The sequence below is a fragment of the Haplochromis burtoni genome, unplaced genomic scaffold, assembly GCF_018398535.1.
Source record: "Haplochromis burtoni strain Fernald_Lab_line unplaced genomic scaffold, NCSU_Asbu1 Contig_74, whole genome shotgun sequence".
Taxonomy (NCBI): domain Eukaryota; kingdom Metazoa; phylum Chordata; class Actinopteri; order Cichliformes; family Cichlidae; genus Haplochromis; species Haplochromis burtoni.
This window is the reverse complement of record NW_024582435.1, coordinates 1,796,875-1,822,075: the sequence shown is the minus strand read 5'-3', so window position 1 is coordinate 1,822,075 and position 25,201 is coordinate 1,796,875. Positions and strand designations below refer to the sequence as shown.

General features: G+C 43.8%; 1 protein-coding gene across 6 annotated transcripts in view; it reads right to left on the bottom strand.

Moving 5' to 3' along the window:
• The window catches only part of lrp1bb (low density lipoprotein receptor-related protein 1Bb), a 262,657-nt gene that overhangs the window by 21,279 nt on the left and 216,177 nt on the right, over nt 1-25,201 (bottom strand). For 4 of the 6 annotated variants that reach the window (XM_042221787.1, XM_042221788.1, XM_042221783.1 and 1 more), the window contains 23 exons: nt 23,963-24,144; nt 23,448-23,647; nt 23,052-23,240; nt 22,797-22,945; nt 22,513-22,606; nt 22,217-22,333; nt 21,650-21,769; nt 20,767-20,886; nt 17,979-18,095; nt 13,587-13,693; nt 10,212-10,344; nt 9,857-9,963; nt 8,897-9,029; nt 8,455-8,577; nt 8,140-8,262; nt 6,661-6,804; nt 6,279-6,413; nt 5,718-5,837; nt 5,371-5,612; nt 4,991-5,214; nt 4,422-4,528; nt 2,701-2,817; nt 2,263-2,436 (listed from right to left, as the gene is read on the bottom strand). In XM_042221787.1, coding sequence (XP_042077721.1) covers nt 2,263-2,436; nt 2,701-2,817; nt 4,422-4,528; nt 4,991-5,214; nt 5,371-5,612; nt 5,718-5,837; nt 6,279-6,413; nt 6,661-6,804; nt 8,140-8,262; nt 8,455-8,577; nt 8,897-9,029; nt 9,857-9,963; nt 10,212-10,344; nt 13,587-13,693; nt 17,979-18,095; nt 20,767-20,886; nt 21,650-21,769; nt 22,217-22,333; nt 22,513-22,606; nt 22,797-22,945; nt 23,052-23,240; nt 23,448-23,647; nt 23,963-24,144 — 3,277 coding nt within the window. The remainder of the gene's footprint in view (nt 1-2,262; nt 2,437-2,700; nt 2,818-4,421; nt 4,529-4,990; nt 5,215-5,370; nt 5,613-5,717; nt 5,838-6,278; nt 6,414-6,660; nt 6,805-8,139; nt 8,263-8,454; nt 8,578-8,896; nt 9,030-9,856; nt 9,964-10,211; nt 10,345-13,586; nt 13,694-17,978; nt 18,096-20,766; nt 20,887-21,649; nt 21,770-22,216; nt 22,334-22,512; nt 22,607-22,796; nt 22,946-23,051; nt 23,241-23,447; nt 23,648-23,962; nt 24,145-25,201) is intronic. The other 2 variants (XM_042221784.1, XM_042221785.1) reach the window with 2 other exon arrangements.

Sequence of the window (25,201 nt, the reverse complement as noted above, 5' to 3'; positions counted from 1 at the left end):
GTACTTTCCCATTGTAGTGTACATTTCAGTGTTTTTCTGTAACGCTACCGATCTCCGACCTCCGATCTCCGACCTCCGATCTCCGAAAGATGCAGGACACACCCCCAGGGGTGTGTGTCCTATTTCACTGCAGGGCAACCTGCACGTGGCGAATAAAGCCTTGATTGATTGATTGATTGATTGAACAGGTTAGTGGTTTATGTTGCACACGTGAAACACGCAGCTAAATATCATTTATATGTTTAGAGCATCATTTCACAATATTAGTCCAGTTGTTTCGTTAAAATATGTAGAATTTAACTTTTTATAGAAAACCTAATTGTTCACTAATCATAAATTTATCTTAATCCACAGTCCTGCATATGCATTCATTTTCATCATCATCATCATCGTTTATTTATATAGCACTTTAAAAACACACAAGGCTGACCAAAGTGCTGAACAATAGAAACATAATAGATACCATAAGAATAATAAATACGATAAAATAATAAACATAGCGAAAACAATAAAATATAAGTAAATACAAGTCAGTCAACCACTGAGTCAAAAGCCAGTGAATAAAAATGTGTTTTCAATCTGGATTTAAAAACCAGCACTGATGTCGATCGCCTAATGTGAAGAGGAAGATTATTCCAAAGCTTAGGAGCCACGATAGAGAACGCTCGGTCTCCTCATCAGTGATTTGGGGACTGAGAGCAACGGCTGCTCAGCTGACCGGAGCGAACGAGTGGGGACGAAGAGCTTCAGCAGATCAGACAGATACGCAGGTGTTATTTAAAGATTTAAAAACCAATAAAATAACTTTAAAATGAATCCTAAATTCAACTGGTTTTGTTTGTTTGTGGCAAACTGTATTACATCCTAATATGTGGCTCAGGGGGTTGGGAAGTGTATCTGTAACCGGAAGGTCGCCGGTTCGATCCCCGGGCTCTCTGTCCTGGTCGTTGTGTCCTTGGGCAAGACACTTTACCCTACCGCCTACTGGTGTTGGCCAGAGGGGCCGATGGCGCGATATGGCAGCCTCGCTTCTGTCAGTCTGCCCCAGGGCAGCTGTGGCTACAACTGTAGCTGCCTCCACCAGTGTGTGAATGTGAGAGTGAATGAATAGTGGCATTGTAAAGCACTTTGGGTGCCTTGAAAAGCGCTATATAAATCCAATCCATTATTATTAATATGTCAAATAACATAAATAATAAAAATAATATTGTCCTAAAAACTGATACCAGATAGATAAAATGGATTGATCGATTTTTAATAATGACTTTTCCACTGTTGAGCGTCGCTCAGCTGCTCCCAGTGAATAATATCATTTATAGTTTGCTCTATAAAACAGCTCCACATGTTTCACTCGGCACAGTTTTTAGAACGATCTCTCAGGTTTGCTGAATATTCGTCTTTAGCTTATTTGTCAGACGTGCAGCAGGTGGATGAATTTCTGAGCTGATGTCTCTTCACCGCATTCATGTTACTTTTCCAGGGTCAACGTGTCGCCGTGAACAGACCAACGTTAGCCAAATGGGACATTTAAAAGTCGTCAGCCAGATGTTAAAGTAAACAAGCAACAAAGCATCCAGAGAGATTTTCTCTGATAGTTTCATGAAACAGCACAAATAGAGAAACGTGTTTCTATTTGTTGTACACACACATTTCTAACCTTATATTTAATGTTTGATGACTCTCAGAGTTCCCTGAGGGAGGCTGGTTCCTCTAAAGTCTGTGTGATGGTCAAATTTAGGATAGTGCCTGGAGCCCTCTTATAGCTGTGGAGATGCAGAGGGAACTGGAACTGTACATTGTTTATATAATGTGGTCTGGACATCAGCGGCCCTTCAACATCCACACATCCTTAAAGTTTTATTAAAACTCCTCCCGTACTGGTTGGAACAGCTGGACCTCACCTCTCACACACACACACACACAATAAATGATTGTTGTTCTGTTTATCAGAAACCTAAATATCGTGCTACTGCTGCTCCAGTATGTGTGGTTGGTTACCAACTGCTGATGGTTGCATTTATTATTCGCCTCGTCTGCTGCTCTAGTCGTTCATTCATAAATATGATCGGTGGCTGTTTGTGTGTGTTTGTGTTTATAAGAAGTCTTTAGAACATCAAAGGAACAAATAATAACAATAGAACTGAATTACAAACACAATTACCAAGTAAATAAGTAATCAAACCTCAACTAACTGAACAGCGTTTCCTCTTCTGCTCTAAAGGGACATTTTACAGATAAACAGTGAACATCGGGGCAGCTTACCGTCCTGCTGTTTGTAACGGTGGGAGATGAAAACATTAGTGGGCTTCTCCACCCCCAAACTGAGAAACTCCACAGCCTGTTTCCCATACTTGTGAATCTTGAAGACCTCGTGTTTTAACCCGGTTCCATAAATGTAGTCCTCAAATATATCGATTCTGTACGGCTGGGAGATTCCTAAACATCCAGCAGAGAAAAGAAAGCAGATAAAATCAGGTTTCTGCAGCTTTGGGATTATAAAGTTTGTATGCTGCGGTGCACGGACGAAGGACGACTGTTGTGTAAGAGGATTGGTGCTAACAGACACTGTTTAGAACCTTAACCTTGTGCCACATAAAAGCAATGTTAATCTGGCAATTATTTGATAAATAAAGTTGAGAAAAACAAAGAGAAGCATGAAACGAATTTGTGTAGATGAAAAAGTCTTCCATTTGTGTTTACCGTGTCTGTCGCTGATTGTCACCAGAGGGTCCGAGCCATCCAATCTCATGCTCCCTATCTGCGAGAGCTCAGGATCAGCCCAGTAAATACGCTGGTTGAAATAATCAATGGCCAGCCCTGTGGGAGGATGAAGGGAAGAGATTCATTTACCTGACAAATTACACAGAGATCACTGTGGAGTCCCTCAGAGGAGGAGACCTTAAGGTCAGGACGGTTCCAGCACCAACGTTTCTCCGTCCGATTGTTTCTATTCAACAGCTTGTGTTTAAAATCCTGAGAAATGACGGCGCCTTTTGATCACAATGAGCTTTTTACAATTCCACTGTTTCCCAGAAGTCTGACCGTATAATGGAGCACCAGGCTGCAGCATTTAAATAGCTGTGCATTTTTCCACTGATGATGAATTCCTCTTCGTGTGACCAAGACAGATCATAGCATCCTTGAATTTAAGGAGGCCAAAGCAGCTCTTCAAAACTAGATCAGCACTAAGTGCTTCCCTACAGGCGTACAACACATCCCGAGCAGCTCTACGCTGCTGCGGATGGATATATATATACACACACACATATACATATATACATTATCATATTAACTATACAATATAATATACATAATATAACATATAATATGTATATTGTGTGGTTATATAAGTAATGATATAATATAATAACAATTAATAATATATATATTATACACACAATCACATATACATATATAACATATACATATATAATACACTATATACATATACACACATATATATATATGTTATGTGTATATATATATGATGGGTATATATATATTATTGATATGACCATATATATTATATAATGTGTGACCAATGTATACAATATACCACTATATAATATGTATTATAAATATGTGTATATATATATATATATACTATATATGTATATAATAATATACTACTATAAAAATACATATATATATATAACAATATATATTTATATCACACATATATATATATATATAACACACAATATATATATATATATACACACATATATATATATATATACACACATATATATATACATATATATATACATATATACATATATAAACATATAATATAATATACATATACATATAATATACTATACATATATACATATAACAATAGTATATACATATCATATATATACATATACATTATATATACATATATATACATATAATATATATCATACATATACATATACACATTTGATTCTTTAGAATAACAGACAGTCTGCATGCAGAACTTTATTTCATATATAACTGCAAACGTCACGTGACGCTGCAGGCGAAACACATCGTGTGTGTAAGTGTTACACATGTTGGCAGAATATTGTTATTTAATCAGGTATTTATTAGCTGCCTCAATAACAAACACAAGTTTATATTGAAGCTCTGCTATGTGGATGCATGGATGTTGTGCATCAAATGTGTTGCTCTGGTGTATAAACTGTGCACAATAACGTGCAGATATCAGCCCAACGACACTGTGCTGTGTTACTTTTTATCTTTGTTTTTATGATCGTTCAATCATTTCAGTAACTGGAAATTAAATAGTTATTGAATAATTATGGATGGACAGGTATTGGCCAGAGATATCAGAACACACATTTTATTATTTTAACATTTTATATGACTTCAAAATTAATGATGAACTTTTTTAAAAAATGTGGTTCAACAAAAGGAATAAGCGAGCCACCCACCAGTGGGTCTCCTCAGGTTTTTGTCCAGCATCACTCTGCGCAGTGAGCCATCCATGGCTGATTCCTCGATCTGAGAATGATCACCGATCACGCTCCAGTACATCATTCTGCGAGGAACCAAAATCAGCTTCAACAAATATGCATTTATTTTACAGATACATGCTCAGTATCACAGCTACTGCAACCAGCACGTTTCTGTGTTGAGATCATGTTTTACAGTTATAATAATATTAAAAAGTAAACAGGTTATTTTTAACACAGCGTCAGGAGCTGAGACGATGAGGAAAACCAAAGACTCGTTAGCAGAGCGACGTGTCACAGCTGTGCGCCGCTTTGTCGTTGTTGTAACACCTTTGTTGGAGCAGGTCTGGCGAGTTTAAGTGATGTAAGAGGAAATGTAACCGATTACTCTGCCGAGCGGAGCAGCTGAGTAATTAATAACATGCTACTGAGGATTATGTAATGTGAAATTGATTACGTTTTCGAAAACAGCGGCTCGTTACAGGATTAAATAATGGTGCTCTGGCAGAAACATCTGTGAAGTTGAATATTGTGTGATGTGTACTTACCCCCTGGTGGGGTTGACGGCGATGGCGTACGGCTCTCCAGGTATATCAGTAATCAGGCGGGTGCAGTTCGGTCCTTTAAGTTGGCCCACATTTATGGAATATCGTAATTTAGTCCAGTGGGCTGTGTAATAACTAAACCAGTGCATCCGGGAGTGATCGGTCCAATAAATGTTTCCTGTAATCCAGTCAGCAGAAATATCTCGGGGTCGCCGGAAGTCTGAGCACTGCAACCGATAAGAGTCACACCGTCAGGCGCTCGTGCACACGCTGATTCAAAGTGAGACGTAGCGGTGCAGTATACCAAACTAAAACACGGATCATTTTTAAACACTTTTTCTTCCTAATAAGCACAAAATTTAAATACAATAAAAAATACTCACAATATTTCTGACATTTGTTTTGCTCTGACTTCTTTCCAAATTGTCTTTGTAAAAAATCCCACCAGGGTTGAACTGGGTCGCCCAGATAAACTTTTGGTGGTGAAACAGAACATCCATCCCAATGATTCGGGCGTTGTCCTCAATGTGCGTGGGCAGCCTGTATCCGAGGCTCTGGTTAAAGGGATACAGGAAGCTGCGGATCTCGGTGTCGTTGGACACGTAGAACACTCGTTCCTCCGGTCCTGCCGGTGAGTCGTTCACGTGTTAAAAGGTAAAACCATTCATTAAAACGACTCACGTGCACAGAGAGGTCACCACAGTGGACACACTGAGTTTTCTTAGCATACCTCTTGCTACACAGTTGCCGTTGATCTCCTTAAAATTCCGGTCACATGAGCATTTATAGGACCCTTTAGTGTTCGCGCAGTAATGAGGACAAGCGTCAAACTGCAGACATTCATTTATCTCTGCAAAGAAGTACAGCCTCGTTTATGATGCTGCAAATGTAGTTTTCCACGTAACTGTGTGCATGTATGACATTTACAAACACGTTATAAAGTCACAGCAATCGCTTCCATTAAGACCGTTTATTTCTCCAGTTTTACTGAGGTTTGACTCACAAACTCACCTGTTGACACCTGGCAGGTTTTATCAGGACTAAACTCGCTCAAAATGAACAACAGGCACCAGCCAGCTTCCTCTAAACTAACTGAAGGAACAGATACGTAATAAGTAAATATGTAAAATGCTCTTAAGTTTATTTTTATAGCACATTTCAGTCAGTTTCATGTAAAACGCCACTAAAGTAAATAAAATGCAAATAAAATAAGTCAATAAAAACAACAACGGCTAAGGCCGTCAGTGTGTGTTAAAAGCCAGACCATAGAAACTGCATGACACACGGTTACCTTCACACTGGCCCGTCTTCTGATTCCTCTTGAAGCCAGGTTTGCACTGACATATGGAATTAGCATTTGTCTGGTTGCAGATGGCGTCCTCTCCACACGGATTGGTTTTCTTTCCACATACATCTCCACTGGAAACTACAAATAAAGGCAGATTACACATCAGCCCTGCTGGGCTCCTCCTTTCATGTGCAAAAGCCAAAGGAGCATCTCCATCTTTTACAAAGCACACTGCAGGCGCGCATGTATTAGCATAAATAACAAAACATTGTCTAAAACGAGGATAGCTTCGCTTTCTGATAACGCCGCGGTAACATTTGGTACTTTTCATCTCACCGACGGCTCCTTTGACGTGTCCGCTGAAGTCAGCTTGTGCCGTACTTACATGCCTTGCAGTCTTGCTCATCTGAGCCGCCGTCCCCGCAGTCGCTGAACAGGTCGCACTGCAGCTGGATCGGGACGCAGCGGCGGTTGCTGCAGGAAAACTCGGTCTTCCCACAGGGCCGAGGTCTTCCAGCCACGACCTCTGCTTCAGTGCACACAGACCGAGAGCCGACATCAGCTCATGAGAAACAGCCTGTCCAGTCACCTGCGCTTGACTTAGCTGAACACTTTGAAATCATCATGAAGTCCGTTTAGTGTTTACTACTTTGAAGCGACGTCCCCGAGTCTCTTTGCTGGCAGGTCGTTTTGCAAGTGTTTGAAATAAATCAGAGAAAGAGCTTTTTGACTGTATCTGTTAATTATTCAAACTAAAAACTGTTGAGGTGTTTCACACGTTTTGCTTTTGTTTAAATTTACGGTTTCGTCCTCAAAGAAATCAAATTCAAATTCAAATTCAAATTCAAAATTCAAAATTCAAATTCAAATTCAAATTCTATTTGTCACGTACACAGTCATACACAGTACGATATGCAGTGAAATGCTTGGACAACTGCTCGTGACCTAAAGAAAACAAAAAAGGAAAGGCTATCAATAAGATAGGAAATAAATATGAAAAATTAAAAAGGGTAAATTTAACTAGGAAGGAATAAAATATAAATTAAGGTTAAAAATGAAATAACTGTACAACACAAATTAGAACATAAGAAAAAGTTTGCCATCCTCCTCCAATAACAGACAGAGATAAAGAATATCACACAGCGATGAAGCCGCGGATGAAGAGATTATTAGGATTAAGCTCAGATTGAACAGAAGGATAGAAGCGGAAGCACAGAATTCTTAGAGGTAATGAAGTGATGGAGGAGATGGATCAGTGATGGAGGAGAGCAGAGATGCGTCCTCTCCTTCCTGTCTGGGATTATTCACACAAAGCTGTGTGGAGGAAACAGGCTGGGAGCGCTCGTGTGTTTGAAAAGCATTTTCACTTTCACCACAAAAATCTGCAGGAACAAATTGTAAACTGTGTTAAGTGCACCAAACGTGGCTCCCGTTTAACATGCAGTCACAGTCCTTTTTCTGCCTTTCAGATTCCTCTGCAGCACATCTAGACTCCTGGTACTCGAGCTAAAGTTCAAAGCCTGTGTTTGCAGGTTTGCAGTGCACGAGCACACGGCCTCACACGGTGTAGGACCAACAAGCCTCCTGCTCTGCAGAATGTTCAACGTTCGGTTATTTTAGTTAAACAGCATAAGAGAGAAAAAGAAATCTCTGTCATTCAACAACTAAGCAGACGCTGCTTCATTGTTGGTGCTTCTTTTTCTCCCATCTCTAATTATCATCCTCACAGAACGAAACAAGGACGGCTGCATCAGGGGCGCTTTTAACCTTCTGCACTTAATTTGAAGAATAAAGAGTCGTTGAACTTTCACACTAATGCCGCTCGAAGCATCGTTAGACCCGTGCTGGTGCGGTTTGCGCTCACCACACTCTTCTTCGTCCGAGTTGTCGCCGCAGTCGTCCACTTTGTTGCAGACCTGGTCCGTGCGCAGACACACGTGATCGTTTCGACAGCGGAACGGCCTCGTGGGGGGGCAGGGAAGCTTCGCTGGAGGACAAAAGACACAAACGGCTAATGGAGAAGTCCTTCAGTGGAACTATAAATAAATTAATGAGAGCATCAAATCTTTTATGAAAAGACAACGAAACGTTCCCTCTCGGGAGATCGAAAAGCAGAGGTCTATAAAATATGCATCGTCTGCTTCAAAGGAAATTCTTGTGAGTGACAATCTCAACCCACCACACATGTCCGCGTCCTCGTCAGAGTTGTCTCCGCAATCATCCTTGCCGTCGCACACCCACGTGTGGAGTTTGCATAAGGTGTTGTTGCAAATGAATTCATCAGCTCGGCAGAAGAAGGCTGCTGCAATCGAAGAGTGCAACGAGACTTTTAGCGCCGCGAACACGCCAACGGTAAAAACAGTGCATTCAAAGGAGAACAGGAGTCACAAACGGCCCATTACAGGATTCTAGTAACAGATGCTTCTACATGATGATCCTGACAATGTGGATCATTCCCACCAACACCAGCAGAACCTGCCTCTCCTCCCGTCTCAGAGTCGTCTTCCTCTCTGCTGTTTCGGCCCTTTTATCATTAAATGCTGTGCAGCCGCTCAAATCAATTCTCTGTTCAGTTATACAAATGAGACTTTTTTACCTTCAGACATCACGCTGACACCTACCCTGGCCGCAGTTTTCTTCATCGCTGTGGTCCATGCAGTCCAGCACCTCGTCGCAGCGCCAGCGCCGAGGGATGCAGTGGGCCCGATTCAGACACAGGAACTCGTCTTCTCTGCACTCCTTCACACAGCCGATCTGTTAGCAAAGACGCAGGCGCAGCCAGCAGGCGTTCTCATCAACACAAAGACGCCACAAAGGGAGCAGCACTGCAGAACCATGAAGGTTTATGTCACCGCAGCCACGCGAGCACAAAAGATGCTAAATGTTTTTAGTTGGGGAGCCTTTTTATCTCGAGGACCTCGACCCAACATATGCACAACTCTGCATAGAATCATATCTCTTAGTACGTGCTCCTCAATGAGCGCACCAAACCCTCAAGGATGAGATGGGAAAAGGTCACGCGTATGCCACAAAGTCATGAGAGCGTTTATGCCATCTGGCTGCAGACTGCACAGTAACACAGACGGAGATATTAAAGGCTTCAATCATTTCACTCCAGAACAAAGAAGTAAGAGAGTTAAACATAAAAATACAGTTTTAGTCTCTCTCTGCTGCATAACTCATGAAGACACCATTCACTCCTTTTCTCTGCTCGTTTCTTTATTTTCATCTTCACGGCCACAAACTGGGAAACTGTACAATTCAAATTTAAAAACAGAGTCCAATGATTTGAAAATTATGTTGTTGCAACAGTACAACATGTGTTTTGTTTTTTAATTTGATGGCAGCAAAAAGCTTCAGTAAAGCTGAAACTGCACATTTTTCAAATGTTTGTGAGCAACACTTCGGCTAAACCATCGTCCTGCTTTGTTCTGAGATGAGTTGAGCTCATCTCACGCAAACACAACACATCAAGTCTAGAAAAAGCACCGATTGGTCCTCGCTTCATGCATGAAAAGCAGCTTTCTGATTACTTAGTACTGCAACACTATGTTACTACAGTTTAAGGGGGATTCTCTGACCTCATCCGAGCCGTCCAGGCAGTTGTCGTGTCCGTCGCAGCGCAGGCTGGCCGACACGCAGCCCCCGCTGGTGCACACGTACTCGTTGACCGAGCAGGACGGCACAACTGCAGAAGAGAAGAGTGTCACAGGTGGATCTGTGAGACTGTGGTTGGTTGGAGACAGCAGTGACCTCACAGAGTACACTCTGAGCTATTCACAGTGGACAAAAAGAAAATGTTTCTTTGACCTACAAAAGAATAATAACTATAAATTGAATTCTTCACGCTTGCAATACAAACAATGCTGTGGACAACAAAGGTTGCACAAAGGAGGACGGCTCTGTGGTTCAGAGTGTGGTGGGAGCTTTCTTCACCTGTTTCCTGGCAGGTTTTTTCATCTTCACCCATCTTGCAGTCTTCCTGCCCGTCACACAGCCACTTCATCGAGATGCACAGGTTGTTGTGACAGCGAAACTGGTCGTCTGAGCAGTGTGCCTCACAGCCTTTCTGCAATTAAACACAGCGAAAAACATCAAGGACACCTACACGTCCAGCAGCCTGACTGTTTCCTGCTCAGCCCCCCTGCTGGGCGGAAACAGAAAACGACATCATACATAGTAAAACAGCTCACGCAGAGGAGTTTGACACAATCGGTCACAATGAAGGAACGCAGCGAAGGGCTGACAAACGTTCACATGAACGCAACCGTTGTTCTAACACAAGCCGACCTACACTGCTGGAACCGCGCAGCGCCCCCGCCGCCGCGTGCACGCGGTGGCTCAGGTGGCGAAGCGCGTCTTCCATCTGTGTCTGTGAGCACAGAGTGAGGACTACACGTGTGGTTTCAGAGAAGAGCTGTTTAAATGTGCATGTGGTTTATAGTGCAGAGCACTTTAAGTGATCGATACGACTACAAAGCTGTATAAATGCAGTCCATTACAAACTAACGATGTAGCCGCTGTTAAATACTATTTCCAGAGCAAAGTCTGGTGCTCAGTGAGGCTTGAAAGGGACCAACAGGTGACGAGGTTTTTAGAAAGTATTTCAAATAGCGTTTAAAAAATGATTTACATTGATTCCAAAGCAGCCGGCAGCCTCTCCGAATGAGAAATAAATAAAAACAGAAATAAAGCCTCAGAGTTTTATCCCAATGGGACTGAAAATAGACGCATGCACTTTTCTTAAAAGCAGCTAAACTTCATGATGCATTGAATCCAGCATGAATGCAGCCAGCATTGTTCTTCTACGTAAACACAGGTGGCTCCTGTGAATGACTGACTTTAATAATAACTGCTGATTGAAGGGAAACTTTCTCTCCTCAAACTATTTGACTGCACTGACCCACAAAGCTGGCGCCAGGGAGCCACATAATAAAGGGTTAATTAGGGTTGCACTGGTTTGCATGGAGGAGGATTATATGTAAAAATTGCTGTGCAAATGTTGAACAGAGCAATAAATTAACACGAATAATGAATGGTAATAACAAGGCTTTGTCCTTGAATTATGCATCGTTATCACTGATGGAGCATTTTTATATGAATCCCACAAAAATCTCTTTACGCCATGAAATGCCAGATAAAGCCACATTTAAGTTCTTCACACATTACAAGAGTGTAAAATTATAACAGAAATTTGAGGCTTTGAAGCATCTTTATGGACAAAACAGGCCGTCTTTGTGCTGCTGAAAGGCACGGGGAGGATTAGGATGTACAAAAGGAAACGAATACGAGGCTTTTCACGCACTAATGTACTTGAAGGTGCAACAATTCATCGTGGCGATGCTTCCTGTCCAGCATTGTTTTGGAATATAGCGACCATGACGAGGAGATTTGGATCAGCGCGGTGAATTATGCCCACAATGGGATTATTTTCTTTGCAGGCGCCAATATAGCCATCTAATTCCAGTTCTCTTTTCCAATTTGGATATTTAATGCGTGCTTGTGCTGCACGCTCAGATAGTGACAGACATTTTCCAGGGATCAATTGCAGAGTAAATTACACTATCCATATGCTATAATTTGGCTCATGTACACTGTGATTTGTACGCGTTAAGCCTCTGTGTCCTTTTGTGTGTGTCTACAATAGCACATTTATGTGACCTGTAATTTTTATGTTACTTATTATTGACCCGCATCATTTGACAGCATTAGCACTGATATGATGCATAGGGACCACTCACGCCTTGTTAGCAGCTCAATTTATAATAACTGTTATACATGAACTGATAATTAATTCAAATTCAGTGTGTTCATATTTTACTATATTTACAAACAATGAACTGATAATTAATAACGCCTGGTGTAATTACACTATTAAGGTAAATAATACAGTAAACGTGTGTTTATTGATTTCAGTGGTTTTTGTGCTAAAACTACGTTTGCTGCATGGCTGATTAGCACGCTCTGAAGGCGCGCGTACTCCATATATGTGGTTAATAATTAATGACTACCAGATGTTATTGCTGCGTAATAATAAAGGTTTCACTGGTGGCATCCGTTTAGAGTCACAGCAGCAAACCAGGCGGCAAACAAAACTACAGCTGGAAATAAAAGTGAACAGAGGATCAGTCCTCATACGCTCGCACCTTAAAAGTCCATTAAAACAAATGATATAAACTTCTAGTAACTTTATAAATATGTAACTGACCGATGCAGTTTAGCCTAAAACACCCAAACACGTGATTATTCATTTACAAATATTGGCACATTAGTCGAGAGCGGCGGGACAGAGATGGGTTCACGTCTCCCAACGACCGGCTTCATCTGACTCAGCGTTTTGAGTTTTTACATATTTTGATGTTTATGGTTTATGTTTAGTTTCTATTATGCCGAGGTTGCTGTTACGGGTCATTGTTTCTTAGACGCGTTTCATGTCTGCGTGTCTTATGTTGTCATGTTGTGTTGTCATGTCTGTATCTCATTACGTTTCCTGTTTTATTTTGAAGAGGTCTGGTGTCCCATGTTCGTGGTGTTTAGTTTCACTCCCCTGTGGCGTCATTATGTTTGTTCCAATCAGCTGTTTCCCTTCATCACCTCCTCTGTGTTTACACTCGTTCCTCGCTCGATCGCCTGCTTTGTTCCCGGGTTTACAGACACATGTCAGGTCTTCAGGTTTCTAGGTTCCTGTTCTTGTTCTAGAGGTTTTATATTCAGCTTATTTTAGGTTATTGTTTACCTGCTGCTTTCAGTTAATATTAAGTCTGTTTGCACGCTTTGTTTCATCTGCATTTGGATCCACTCTCCACACAGTCCGCCTCAACCTGTGACAAAACCGTCTGAACATCCAGCCTTCTGTGCTAAAAGTGAGCTTTTCCATCTTTGCTGAGATGCAATCAAAGTATAGTTGTGATTAGTGTGTTAAATGTAGATGAGTTTGTGTGTGTAGATGCGGACCAAGTTTGACCTTGATGTGTGTGGGTGGCCACAGGAATGTGTCAACAGCCCATGGTTTAGGTTTGTATATATATAGGTCTGAATGGTTAAATTCATAATTAATATGTGACTGTGCTGACAGTTAATTATGCTTAATACTGATCAGAATATAACCAGGTGTATCAGCGTTGCACTGCCTGCTGGGCAACACCCACAGCATCAGGGTTAGCACTTTTTAACAGCTGATCCTGACTTCCTGTATTAGGTTGTTGGTCCCGCAGAATAAAACCAATGTCTGTTGTTTCCTCATTTTATGAACAGCAAAAAGAAAAACAAACTAAATACATGAATGTTTCATAGCATAAGGTTAATATGAACCTCATCTGAATTATCCAAGCAGTCGTAGTCTCCGTCACAGCGGAATCGGGAGGAGATGCAGTCTCCGTTGGCACAGGCAAAGTCCTTGTGGTTACAGGTGACGGGCTCTGAGTAGGAAGAAGACACAAAATCAACCATGTGATTCTTTCCCAGCGTCACTCTCAGCAAACTGTCATCAGCCAAACGCTGCGTGTTTAGGATCACACGCTAATGCCTCGGCAAAACCGCCGTTTTATCTAATTAGAGTCATTTTGTATTAGAAGTGGATGAACTGGCTGATCAAGATGTAAATGCATTCATTTCTACGCTGACAACAAGCGGAGCAGCTCTCTGAAGCCAACAAGCTTGTATTTGCCGTTTAGTGCAAGTCTGTCCCCGAGGACGATATTAGGACGCAGCTAAACAGCTGCATCACATCCTCCGCCTGGGCCTCCCCCCGTTATCGTGGACTCTTAGCTAACTCTGGTGTGTGTTACGAGCTGTGCTGTAACCCAGACTCCCAGCAGGCATTGCAGCAAAATCTGATTTGCAGCCTCTCTATTGTCTCCGAGTCCACCTGTTTAATTCTGCACCGTCCAACACTTGACTGGCTTTTATTTGCATTTTAAGTGACATTAATAGGTTGGGAGAATAAGCATCTAATAAATCGCACACATTATGCACACTCAGCAAAGGCGCACGTCTAATGTGCAGACAAAAGCCTTCCCCTCACGCAGGCAGACACCAGGAAATTTAACAAGCTGGGTTTCCGGCATCATTTCAAACGGAAATAAAAAGTTTTCTCCCAAAAGTGATGATGAATATCCAAACAAGTCAAAAGAAGAAAGAACGTGTGGCTCACAGAGAAACAGCACAGAGCTTTCCTCAGACGGGCCTGGATGGTTTGCATGTGTGTGTTGGAGAGAGGTGTGGCTGAGTCGCCGGGAGCAGCAGTCAGCTGTCCTCAGAGAACTGCGTTTCTTCTGACCCTCTGGGATTCAAACGACCTCTGACTAGGGCTGCTCGATTAATCGAATTTTAATCTCGATTACGATCTGGGCTTTCAACGATCATTAAAAATGACTGAGCCGATTATTAGCCCCTCCCTCGTGCTGTACTCTCGCGCTGCTCCGTGTGGCAAATCGAGCGCACCTCTCTGCGTTTCGAACACGCGTCACAACAATTAAGAGCAGCGGTCTCCAACCTTTTTTGTGCCACGGACCGGTTTATGCCCGACAATATTTTCACGGACCGGCCTTTAAGGTGTCGCGGATAAATACAACAAAATAAAACTAGTACCGGTACCGAAAAAAGAAGATTTATTCATAACACACTGAAAAGACCCAGGAAAACCGGGTAAACGATAAAAACGATAACAAAATAACGCTGAAAACCAGACATTTCACACCTGAGCCTCAACTCTCGCGGCCCGGTACCAAACGACTCACGGACCGGTACCGGTCCGAGGCCCGGGGGTTGGGGACCGCTGATTAAGAGGACCCGAGGGAAGCTCGGAAAGCTGAGCAGAAGTTATTTGGAGAGGAGAGTGACTGCTGCTGGTTGAAAGAGGTAAAAACCTTCAGTGGTGTGGAAACATTGTGGGTTCAGTCAGACGTGGATCAAGTGGACACAGTGTGTAAACTTTGCTACAGTGTAGCTGCACCACAGAGCAACACTGCAAAGCTCACTAAACACAGATGTTTACATTTTTCATTGATTTCTTATATTGCAAACAGTTGCACCGTTGTCAGTGTTTGCACTGTTTTATATTATTTTTTAAAGTCATTATTCAACACATTGTTATTGTTAAATAAATATCGTCAAATAATCGAGATCTCAATTTCAGTGAAAATAATCGTGATTATCATTTTTGCCATAATCGAGCAGCCCTACCTCTGACCTCACATGAGGCTCCAGTACAGACAGCTGGTACTGGTGTACTGGTCCCAAATAGCTCTCTACAGGTGTCACTGCCCCAGTTACCCTCAGGATATATAGCCCTGCCTTTTCTTTGTGCTTGGTTGCATTCTCTGCATGTGCTGCTTGGTGTTTGTGCAAGTCTCTGTGCCTTTCTTTGGATTTGATCCCAGGCTGTGAGAGTTGACTCTTTCTGGATTATAATGTTTATTGTGTTTTTGGACTTGGTGCTTCTGGGACTTTTGTGAGCGCTGAGTTCTCTGCCTCCTGCGTCTGGATCCTCTAAATCTACGATCCACACAGCGAAGGATGAGGACAGGTCGTTCCACGACACCTCGGGTTAAGGTCAAGCCCCTGTGGCAGCAGACCACACGAGAGCTGGATGGGCGACCAGCTCTCGTGTCATTAAGTTCACCTTGATAATAAAAAATAAAAAGCGTGCTCTCACCCTCAGAGGAATGTAGTCTTAGATTACAGACAGAAGCATTTCTCTGAGTGCAGAAGGAGATGGATGAACCTGCACAGCTGACTGTGAGAGCACAACGTCCTCAACAACGTCCTCAACAACGTCCTCAACAACGTCCTCAACAACGTGCTCAACACATTTCCATTTTGCAATTTAAAACAAAGCTTTAAAACCGCTGCTGGTGATGAATGACCTCTGAGAGATGTGCGGGGTCCGTCCGCTCAGCGTCCTGCTCATTCGAGTCGCTCCTCTCGTGGATTACAAAACTCCTTCAAGCTTCTCGATGATCGTAACATTTCCAGGTCATCAGGAAGCAAAGCTGCCCACAAACCTGCTCCACAGGTCAGATTTGATTATTTGTGCGGCGTTTTCTTTGTTTTAAACTTTAATCGCAGCTTCCTGTGTGACCTGCCTGAAGAACACTGCCTCTCCAGCTCTGTGCTTTTGGGAACTTTAGATGTGCCTGAGGTTCCTTCATGGCTCTGTCGTTTCCTTTATTGTTTCCTCATAACGGGATAAAGATTTAATACCTGTAGGACTGTCTGCAGGTATTCTGATGTTTCTCTTGATGTCTTTCTCACAAGTTTCCAGCGTGCATGTTGTGCTGTCGATATGATCTTTGCAGGCAGCCTGCTACTAGCGAGAGTACTCCTGAAACTCTGCCATGAGGAGACAGTTGGAGCTAATATGGATTGATGAACACTCGGGTCTTTAGAAATGCTTCTGTAGGCTTTTCCAGCATCGCCATAATTCTTCTTCTGACAGCCAAAAAAAGTAGCTGACATCAAAGCCATGATTTATACCAACACGGAGCAGACTGAGTACCGTAAATGTCGGGCTATAAGTGGCTACTTTTTGCACAAGCTTTGAACCCTGCGGCTTTTAGTCAGGTGCGGCTTTTCTATGGATTGTCCGTGATTTTTGTCATATCGTAAGACGATTTGTTTTGTGTGTTCCGCTGTTGTACGGCACTACGTTGCCTGGCGGAAGGATCGGGGTTCAAGAGTGGTATGTTAGTCACATGTCCGTCCGCCAGGCAACGTAGTGCCGTACGAAGTAGCGCGAAAAACAAACTTCAAAGTAGCACTACGCGTTCAGCGGGAGGCGTGGATGATGAGCGGCGATAAACTTGCAAGTTATGCCCAAAAAGCAAGTTATGCCCAACTCCACCGGTGGATTCTGACAGCGTGGAAAAGTGTGAAAACATCCACGATCACCAACGGATTTCGAAGGGCTGGACTGCTGCATGATGGAGAGGAGGACACCGCCACGGCCCTTCTGAGGGTGTTCGACTCTGACACTGACAACGAGGATTTCTTTGGTTTTGAAAGTGACAACGAAGGAGAGAAGAAGAGTGGATGACGAAGCCATCCTGAGCCTGTTTGTATCCGACACTGGAGAAGAGGACTTTGGTGGTTTCAGTGCGCAGGAAGATGGTGGTGAATGACTGACTTTTCTTCTTGTTAAAGCTGTGTCACTGCACCTGAGCCTAAAAGGTAGTCCAATCTATTTTTCTGGTGTGCTGTAGGCTACTGTTATGTACTACATGTGCAAATATGTACCCATAACTTGTTTTTCAAAATATTAATAAAAGTGATGTCTCCAAACAGCCATCTCTTTCCTGACAATTCCCTTTGTGCATATTCTCTTACATATGATAAGTCAACATTGAAACACCTGCGGCTTTTGGTCAGGTGCGGCTAATGTATGTACAAAACAGGATTTTCCCCTGATTTTAGCTTGTGCGGCTAATATTTAGGTGCGCTTTGTAGTCCGGGAAATACGGTAACCACACAGTCATGCTTTCATTCAAAGGAGGGGACATCTTTGCATTGCACGCTTTCATTTTGATCTCTGGCACAGCTGAAAGCACAGCTCAGCTGTTAGCGTTCAGGCTCACTTAGCTTCTCAGTTATTTCTGCTGCGTTCAACAAGGAGTCAGAGCTACAGCTTTAACATTAAGTTACTATTCTGTAAATGTTCACGATCTTAGCTGTGAAACTGTAGAAGAACTGTAGTCAGGTACTCACTGCAGTTCTCCTCGTCCGAGTTGTCTCCACAGTCGTTCTGGCTGTCGCACCTCCAGTGGTCGGGGATGCAGTTGTTATTCTCGCAGCGGAATTCATGAGGTCCGCAGGTCTTTTCATCTTTTCCATCAGGAGCAAACAAACACTAAGATGAAAATGGCTTCAAAGAGCATGAATATTAATACTGCGCTCGCTATCACATTTTCAACCCGCAATCACGGCTTCCTCAGGGTTTCCCGACGCCGAGTTCAAAACACGGTGCACACTCAAGAGGCGAGCGTACCCGACTGTGCCACCGATCCCAACAAACGTGTGACAGGAAGTTGGCAAAACCGAACGTTCTGTGAGAAAACACCGGCGACAGCTGCCGAACGACGCGGCTTTAGTCGGAAACCGAACTCGCCGTGTTTCACTTCCTCTGAGACGTAACGCGAGCCACGACTAACTCTGATATGTTTGGATCTGTCAGAAGCTTCGACAGATACAAACACTCGTTTCACCAGAGCAGGAAACGGATCCACGGGTTGTCGTCACGAAACGTCTCAGCAGGCAGTCGCTGAAATATTCAAAGATAGGGAAGCAGTTCAGAGGTGTAGGCTTAAAATGCCTCCCACACATGCAATAAACAGCCTTTGAGAGCTTAACCGAGTGTCGACTCTTCTTTCATTTACTTTTTTGTTGGTTTTTGGGACGACTGTGTGCGTTCGTCGATATGAACGGCAGCTCGCAGTTCAGAAACGATGGAGGGCCGAGAGTTTGAGCCTGAAATGAAAGCAGACGTCTCGCCGTTAAACCTTAATGGCCAGAGCAAAAATTACTCAAAATAGCTGCATTTATTTTTAAAAGAGGAACAGATGCGCTGACATTTCCTCCACTGATGCTTCCTCAGAATGGCTTTCCAAAGTCAAACCGAGAGCTCCTTTTTAAAAAGTCATTTCTGTGCAGACACCATCAGGGATAATGGCCAAGGTAACGCTGTTATCAGTTAGGGAAGAGCTGTGTCAAAAGAGGAGGGTGGCACATTCTGCCTGGATCTCTTTCCAACACGACAGCAGGAGGAGAGAATCAGGAGGGAAAGCTGAGTGCAGCAGCAGAGGACACGAGGCAGACGTTCATTAGGAAGCGGCTCAGTCACTTACAGCATATAAAAGATGTGACACCAGGAAAAGAAGCAATATTTCCTTGTTAAGTCGGAGCTCATTACCAAGTTAACAAGCAAAACTTCCTTAAAAAGTCTCAGTAATTCAAAGTGAAATTACATTAGCTGCTGATGGAGCCCACCGCGCTCCGAAGTGGTGAAAAGTGCTCAGATGCCACCGAGGAGGCTGAAAGGCTAAAGCCATCAGTGACGTATACAAAGTGGCAAAACATTAATTGGGCGTTACTTCAGGTGCCTCAAGCTGACATGAAAAGCAGGGAAGCTGGAAATGAAACAAACTGTAATTACAATCTGCTGCGGAGACGTTTGAGGCGTCGAAGCACGAAGGCACGACGAAGAGGAGGATAAGCAGAGCGCTGCTCACTCTCATCCAGGACGATCACCTGTGTCATCGCAGGGATACGGCAGCGTTTCAGAGCTGCAGCCAGAGGCAGATGGTGCAGTTTTATTTAACTTGTATATGTTTGCAGCCACGAGCGAGGCATCTCTGCTGTGTGTGCTGCTGAGCTTTGTAGCAGGCTGCTGTCATTTGCATATAATTTAATAAAGGTAAACACAGACGGTTGTGCGTAACGACACCGAGGCCCTGCTACAATCACGACGCGTCCAGCTGCCTGCAGATGGCCCGATGGACGCTGCTGCAGCAGTGAATGAGAAGCTTTTCATGCATCACAAAGCAGCTGTGCAGGAATTTATAGATCATCACAGACAATTCCTCCTCTCACATATTTTTACAGTGAAATCAAAGTGAATACTGGCTGACAGGTGAACAAGTTAAATGGAGAATTTGCATTTTAGGCATTGCTCCAAGTAGTGACGCACTTATTGTCAGCACAAAGCCATCCTGAATGAGCACAAAACTCCAGCAGCGTAAACGCAGGTCACCGTAAATCCCCTGTAACGCTCTGCAGACAGCAGCAACGCCTGTTTCATGAGGTCACCGTGAGGTCTGGAAAATATCACAGCGTTTACAGGGAACTGTTCCCAGGACGGCATTTGACAGATTGACAGTAGCTCAATTTCAAGTTTATAGGACAGCAAAGATTTTATTTTGTCGTTTTATTGACGTCTATTATTCGCTCGCAGTTTAAAACGGAACACAACGCCGTCCTTCCAGATCTGCAAATTAAATTAGAAGCTTGATGAGAACTGATTATCATTTCCCTCAAAAGGGAGACGAGTCGTGATTGATTAAGATTCAGAGACAAAAGCGATGAGATGAATAAGAAAGATGCATTCGAGTGCAGACAAAACGCGGCTAAAAGAGCAGCTGTCAGCTTTCATCATCTGTCACGAGGAAGCAAATGTTTAATCTTCGATAATTTCAGAAGCACCGTTTCTGGTTTTTCATTTATTTCCTCTTTTCAAAGGCACGTCATGCAGATTTCACAGCGCTGCTTTTACCTGCCCCGGCCCTGCCCTGGGCTTCCAGCGCGCCACTGACAACACACCCACTTTGATTTTGTAATTGTGAGCTGACATTCACGCGTAACGTCGGCACGCCGAGGTCGTGAAGCTCAGCTCTTACTAACAACGGGGGCGGCGTCTTTCTCGCTCGGCCCGAGTTAAAAAACAACTAGAAGCAGCGAGTGAGAGCGAGCGAGGCCGAGTGAAAAACTGCGGTTAACTCACCGCAGTCCGCCTCGTCCGACCCATCTGCACAGTCAGGGTCCTCGTCACAAACCCACAGTTTGGAAATGCAGTGCATGGAGGCTTTGCACTGGAACTGGTCTGGGGAGCAGGTGCTTTCAGCTACGGAGGGAATGAAGTCGTGTGAAAAGGAGAAAGTAATCCAGACATCTTATGACATTATATTTGTAGAAGAAGCTGCAGAAAAGGAAAAAATGTAGTGCTTCAATAACATCTCCTTCACACACATTTTGAATCTAGCGAGGTAGCAGCCGCCTCCTGTTACAGAGCCTGACATTGTTTCAAACGGCATTTTAATATCAGCGGTGTCACGTTCCTCACAAAAGAGTATTCAAAACCACATCCAATCACACTGGAAGTCCAAGGCCTGAAAGTAATTAGCTTCACTTTCATTAAGTCTCTCTTTCTCCTCCTGACTGTCTTGCTTTTCTCCCCCCTCCACCCCCTCCTGCAATCACATGCAAGACAAATGTGGCAATCTGAAAGAGTTGAATAGGGTATGATATTCTGATGAGTTACATCACTGCAGAGAAAATCTCTTCTTATCCTCTGCGTGATTCAATATCTAATCTCTTTCCACAGAAACAGGTCATAACAAGGGTTGTCTGTGGAATACTTAATGAAGACTATGTAAAGTTAACGGCTTCATATATTCTGTCCAAGCACAGAAACGCACTAACTGCACTGGAAAAAAGAGATTATACCTCTAAACCAGAGACGCCAAAATCCTTAAACCGTCTTGTTTTTCAGCTTGTTTCTGCAGCGTTAGGACGCTGATCAAGTGAGGGATGCATGTAAGCTTCCCCCAGTCTAACATCCTGATTAAGCCATTCAAGACAATGAGTCTAAACGTAATAACGCTCACGGCAGTCTGTCTCGTCCTCTCCGTCGCCGCAGTCGTCCTGGCCGTTGCAGCGCAGGTTAAGAGGGATGCACTTCTGTTTGCCCGTGCACTTGAACTGGCCCGACAGGCAGATGTACGTCTCTGAATTAGAGCAAAGAAAGAAGCAAGAAGTCAGTTTCAGACTGAGTGGCAGTAACTCAGCAGACAACAGGTCAGTTTATCAAAACAGCTTTAATTATGAAGCAAAGACTTTGAAGTGCTGCCGTAAAAGTGATTTTATTAATGGTTACGTCTATAAAACGACACGAGCTGATGGTGACAAACGTTTCTGTTTGTCAACAATGAAAAACACAAACATGCTCGATTTACAAAAGTAAGAAAAACAGCTGAACGCAGCAGAGGCCTGAAAGTGCTGCTAACGAATAACGAGTGATTTATCACAACAGTTTTAGCTCATTTTCTGGTGACCGACTAAACTAATCGCCTGATTAAGTCATTATTTCAGTGCTAATAAGTAGCAGCCAAACACACAAAGGAAACAATGCTGCCAGGTAACGAGCGACACGGGAGCGCCGTTTCCATCCTCACCACAGTTGGCTTCGTCCGTGTTGTCGCCGCAGTCGTTCTCGCCGTCACAGATGAAGGGTGGAAGAGCACAAAGGCCGGTGCCGCACTGAAAACGCCCAGGCTGACATTTGAATTCAGCTGTTGAGGAAACACGGTTCAGTCTATAAACAGTAGCAGCTTAACTGTAGCAGGCTCTGTGGCCCGAGTGTCCTAACGGCCAAATCAATGTTGCTATTGCTCAAAGCTCACTAAAATAATGAGGCTGGCTTCCTCTGGTTTAGTGCTCTAAAGCAACCTTGAAACAGCACGGCACTCACGGCAGTCGGCGGGCTCGTCGGAGCCGTCCCCACAGTCGTCCACGGTGTCGCACTTCCACCAGAAAGGGATGCACTCGTCTGTGCCGCAGCGGAACTTTCAAAACCAAAACACAGAGTTTAAAGTCAGCGCGAACAGTCGGCGCTTCAAAGCAATCAATGCGCAGACGTTTCCTCGGCCCCGCGGTGCACGTTTGAAGAGGGAAGCTTACGACGCTCAAGCAATTTGTCTTCAGGGGAAAATCCTGATCAGGACAGAAGGAGGAGGAGGGAAGGGTAACGCTCACCTGACTGGACGTGCAGTTGGAGAGGCAGGTTTTGTTGTCGGCCGCCAAATAAAAATTCGTGGGACAGGCACATTTGTGTTCCCCGCCGGGGGACAGGAGACACAGGTGGCTGCATCCTCCATTCGCAATCTGACACTGGTGCTTGGGAACTACACAGAAGACAGAAGCATGTGAGCGAGTTCAAACCGGAGACCACACGGACGCCGCTCGGCACCGGAGGACAGAACGAACACGAGCACCAGATGGACTTCATACCTTCGGGCTGGCGCAGGGAGTGGTAGACCTTGATGGATTTGATGGCTTGCCAGGAGTTGAGGAGCTCGATCCCTTGAGCGCCGGTTGTCTTGTGAGCACGTCGCAGAGATTTGGACTTCCCGTCAGTCCAGTAGACAAAGTCCTCAAACAAAGTCAGCGCCATTACTCCCTGGATGTGATCGTAGGACACTGGAACGGGACGAACAACCACAGCGGACCTCAATTACACTCTGTCCTACTCTGCATAGCAACCGCGGTGCCGCTAATCCTGCAACAGCTGCACTCGTGTAACACAGTGTGAATAATGATCACATACCAGTGAAAACAATCTCCTCATTTAACTTTCATTGAGAAGATAAGCAGCTGTTCTTTAACCGAGCGACACCTTCGTCTCACCTTTGCGTCTCTGGGCGCCATCCATGGAGGCAAACAGGATGTGGTTGTCGTCGGCCCAGTAGAGCCTCTTGTTGGTGTAATCGATGGTGAGAGCTGTGGGGCTGTAGATCTCTGTGTCAATGATAACCGTCTGCCCTCGGCCGTCCATGCCGATGCGCCCGATGTGAGGAGGATCGCAGCAGTCTACCCAGAAGATGTACCTGGTCAGAAGGAGAGCACGGTTCAAAGAGCTGCTGTCATGAGGAGCAGCTTTTATTGGCGTGGTAGCGTAGCGCACACGGTGATGGATGACGGCCATAAAAGGGTTTTACAAAGATTCAGATAAAGAATAATCAATAATTACATTCAACGGGGGAACAAAAAAGCGGGTGTGCAAGACACAAATGCATCTTCCAATTTCAACTTAATGTGAGATCATAAAAGAGCCTAACTGAAAACGTGAGAGCTGATCTCTGTGAAGCTGCGACGATCCTTCTAAGCAGGGACGCATTAAAGTGCAGCCACCACATGCTTACCCCGTCTGGGGGTCCAGAGCGAGATCTGTCGGGTTCTTGAGGCCCGAGCTGATCAGCACCGTAGGGTAGAGCCCGTTGGCTTTGGACACTTCCATCGTTTTCTTCTCTGCGTCGCACCAGTACAGATTTTTTCCGATCCAGTCCACGGCTAAGGCACTGGGAACCGCTGTTCTGTGGACTATCTGGGTGCAGAGATTGAGAAAAATTAATTTCGGTGCATAGGTTTGTCCGGCGCATATCTTACAAGTCATTAACATTTTCTTTCATGGATGAATGTCAAGAAATATATTGGATTTCAGCTGAACTGGCGCGCACTATTGATAGGTCGGTGCTGTCAGATTTAATAGAAATAGAAAGAAGAATTGTGCCACTAAGAAGCCATTTCCTAAATCCCTCACACGCCCTTCCACAATAGGGAGATATTTGCCCTCAGAAAGGCTTCATCCTCCTCTTCTTCAGGACACATTAAACTGTTCTATTGTATTTAACAACTGTACACATCCAGAAGTAAAATTAGTGCTATTGTGGTTGGTAGGACAGATTTGTTTGAGTGTTTGACTGAGAAATGCAGCATCATTAACGGGCAGCAGAATCTGAGTTTAATGAACAAAACAGAAAGTGCATATCTGCAGCTACAGAACACTGATGGGCTTTTAAATGACCTGCACATACATCACTGTGTTCATTTCAGAAGGTGATAGAATCTGCAAAATTAGGACATCCAGCAAGTATGATGGCTTTAAAACGTGCTTCCTTTATTATGGCCTTGATGAGTTCACAGCCCGGCTTTGTGTTTGTTCAGAGAACAGTGTACTCTGTGTACTCTGTGTACTCGGTGTACCTAACGGTTGCATATTTAATGGGGCTCGGGGTCCTGGTATCACCTGCTCTGCACCACATCACCTCCCATAGACTGTGTGAAACTAGTGCTTCTTAAGAAAGCCACAGTAGTTGATATAAATCTTCACGGTGTGTGAGCTGTGTGAGGAAAATCATGCCTGATGTTAAACTGCGGCATATCTACAGATGTTTTCATTGAGTCAGTACTGCAGTGTGTAACAGGACGCAACACTGTTAAAAGCAGTTCAGCAGTGATGACTTGCTCTACTTATGCTATAGGAGGTAAATGCAGAGAAATGATCCTTCAACTCTATGCAAACCAACAATTAATGTCACAGCTGCACTTTTCTATTTGCCATCAAATGCATTCATGTGTAAGTGCAGCAGCAGCAGCAGCAG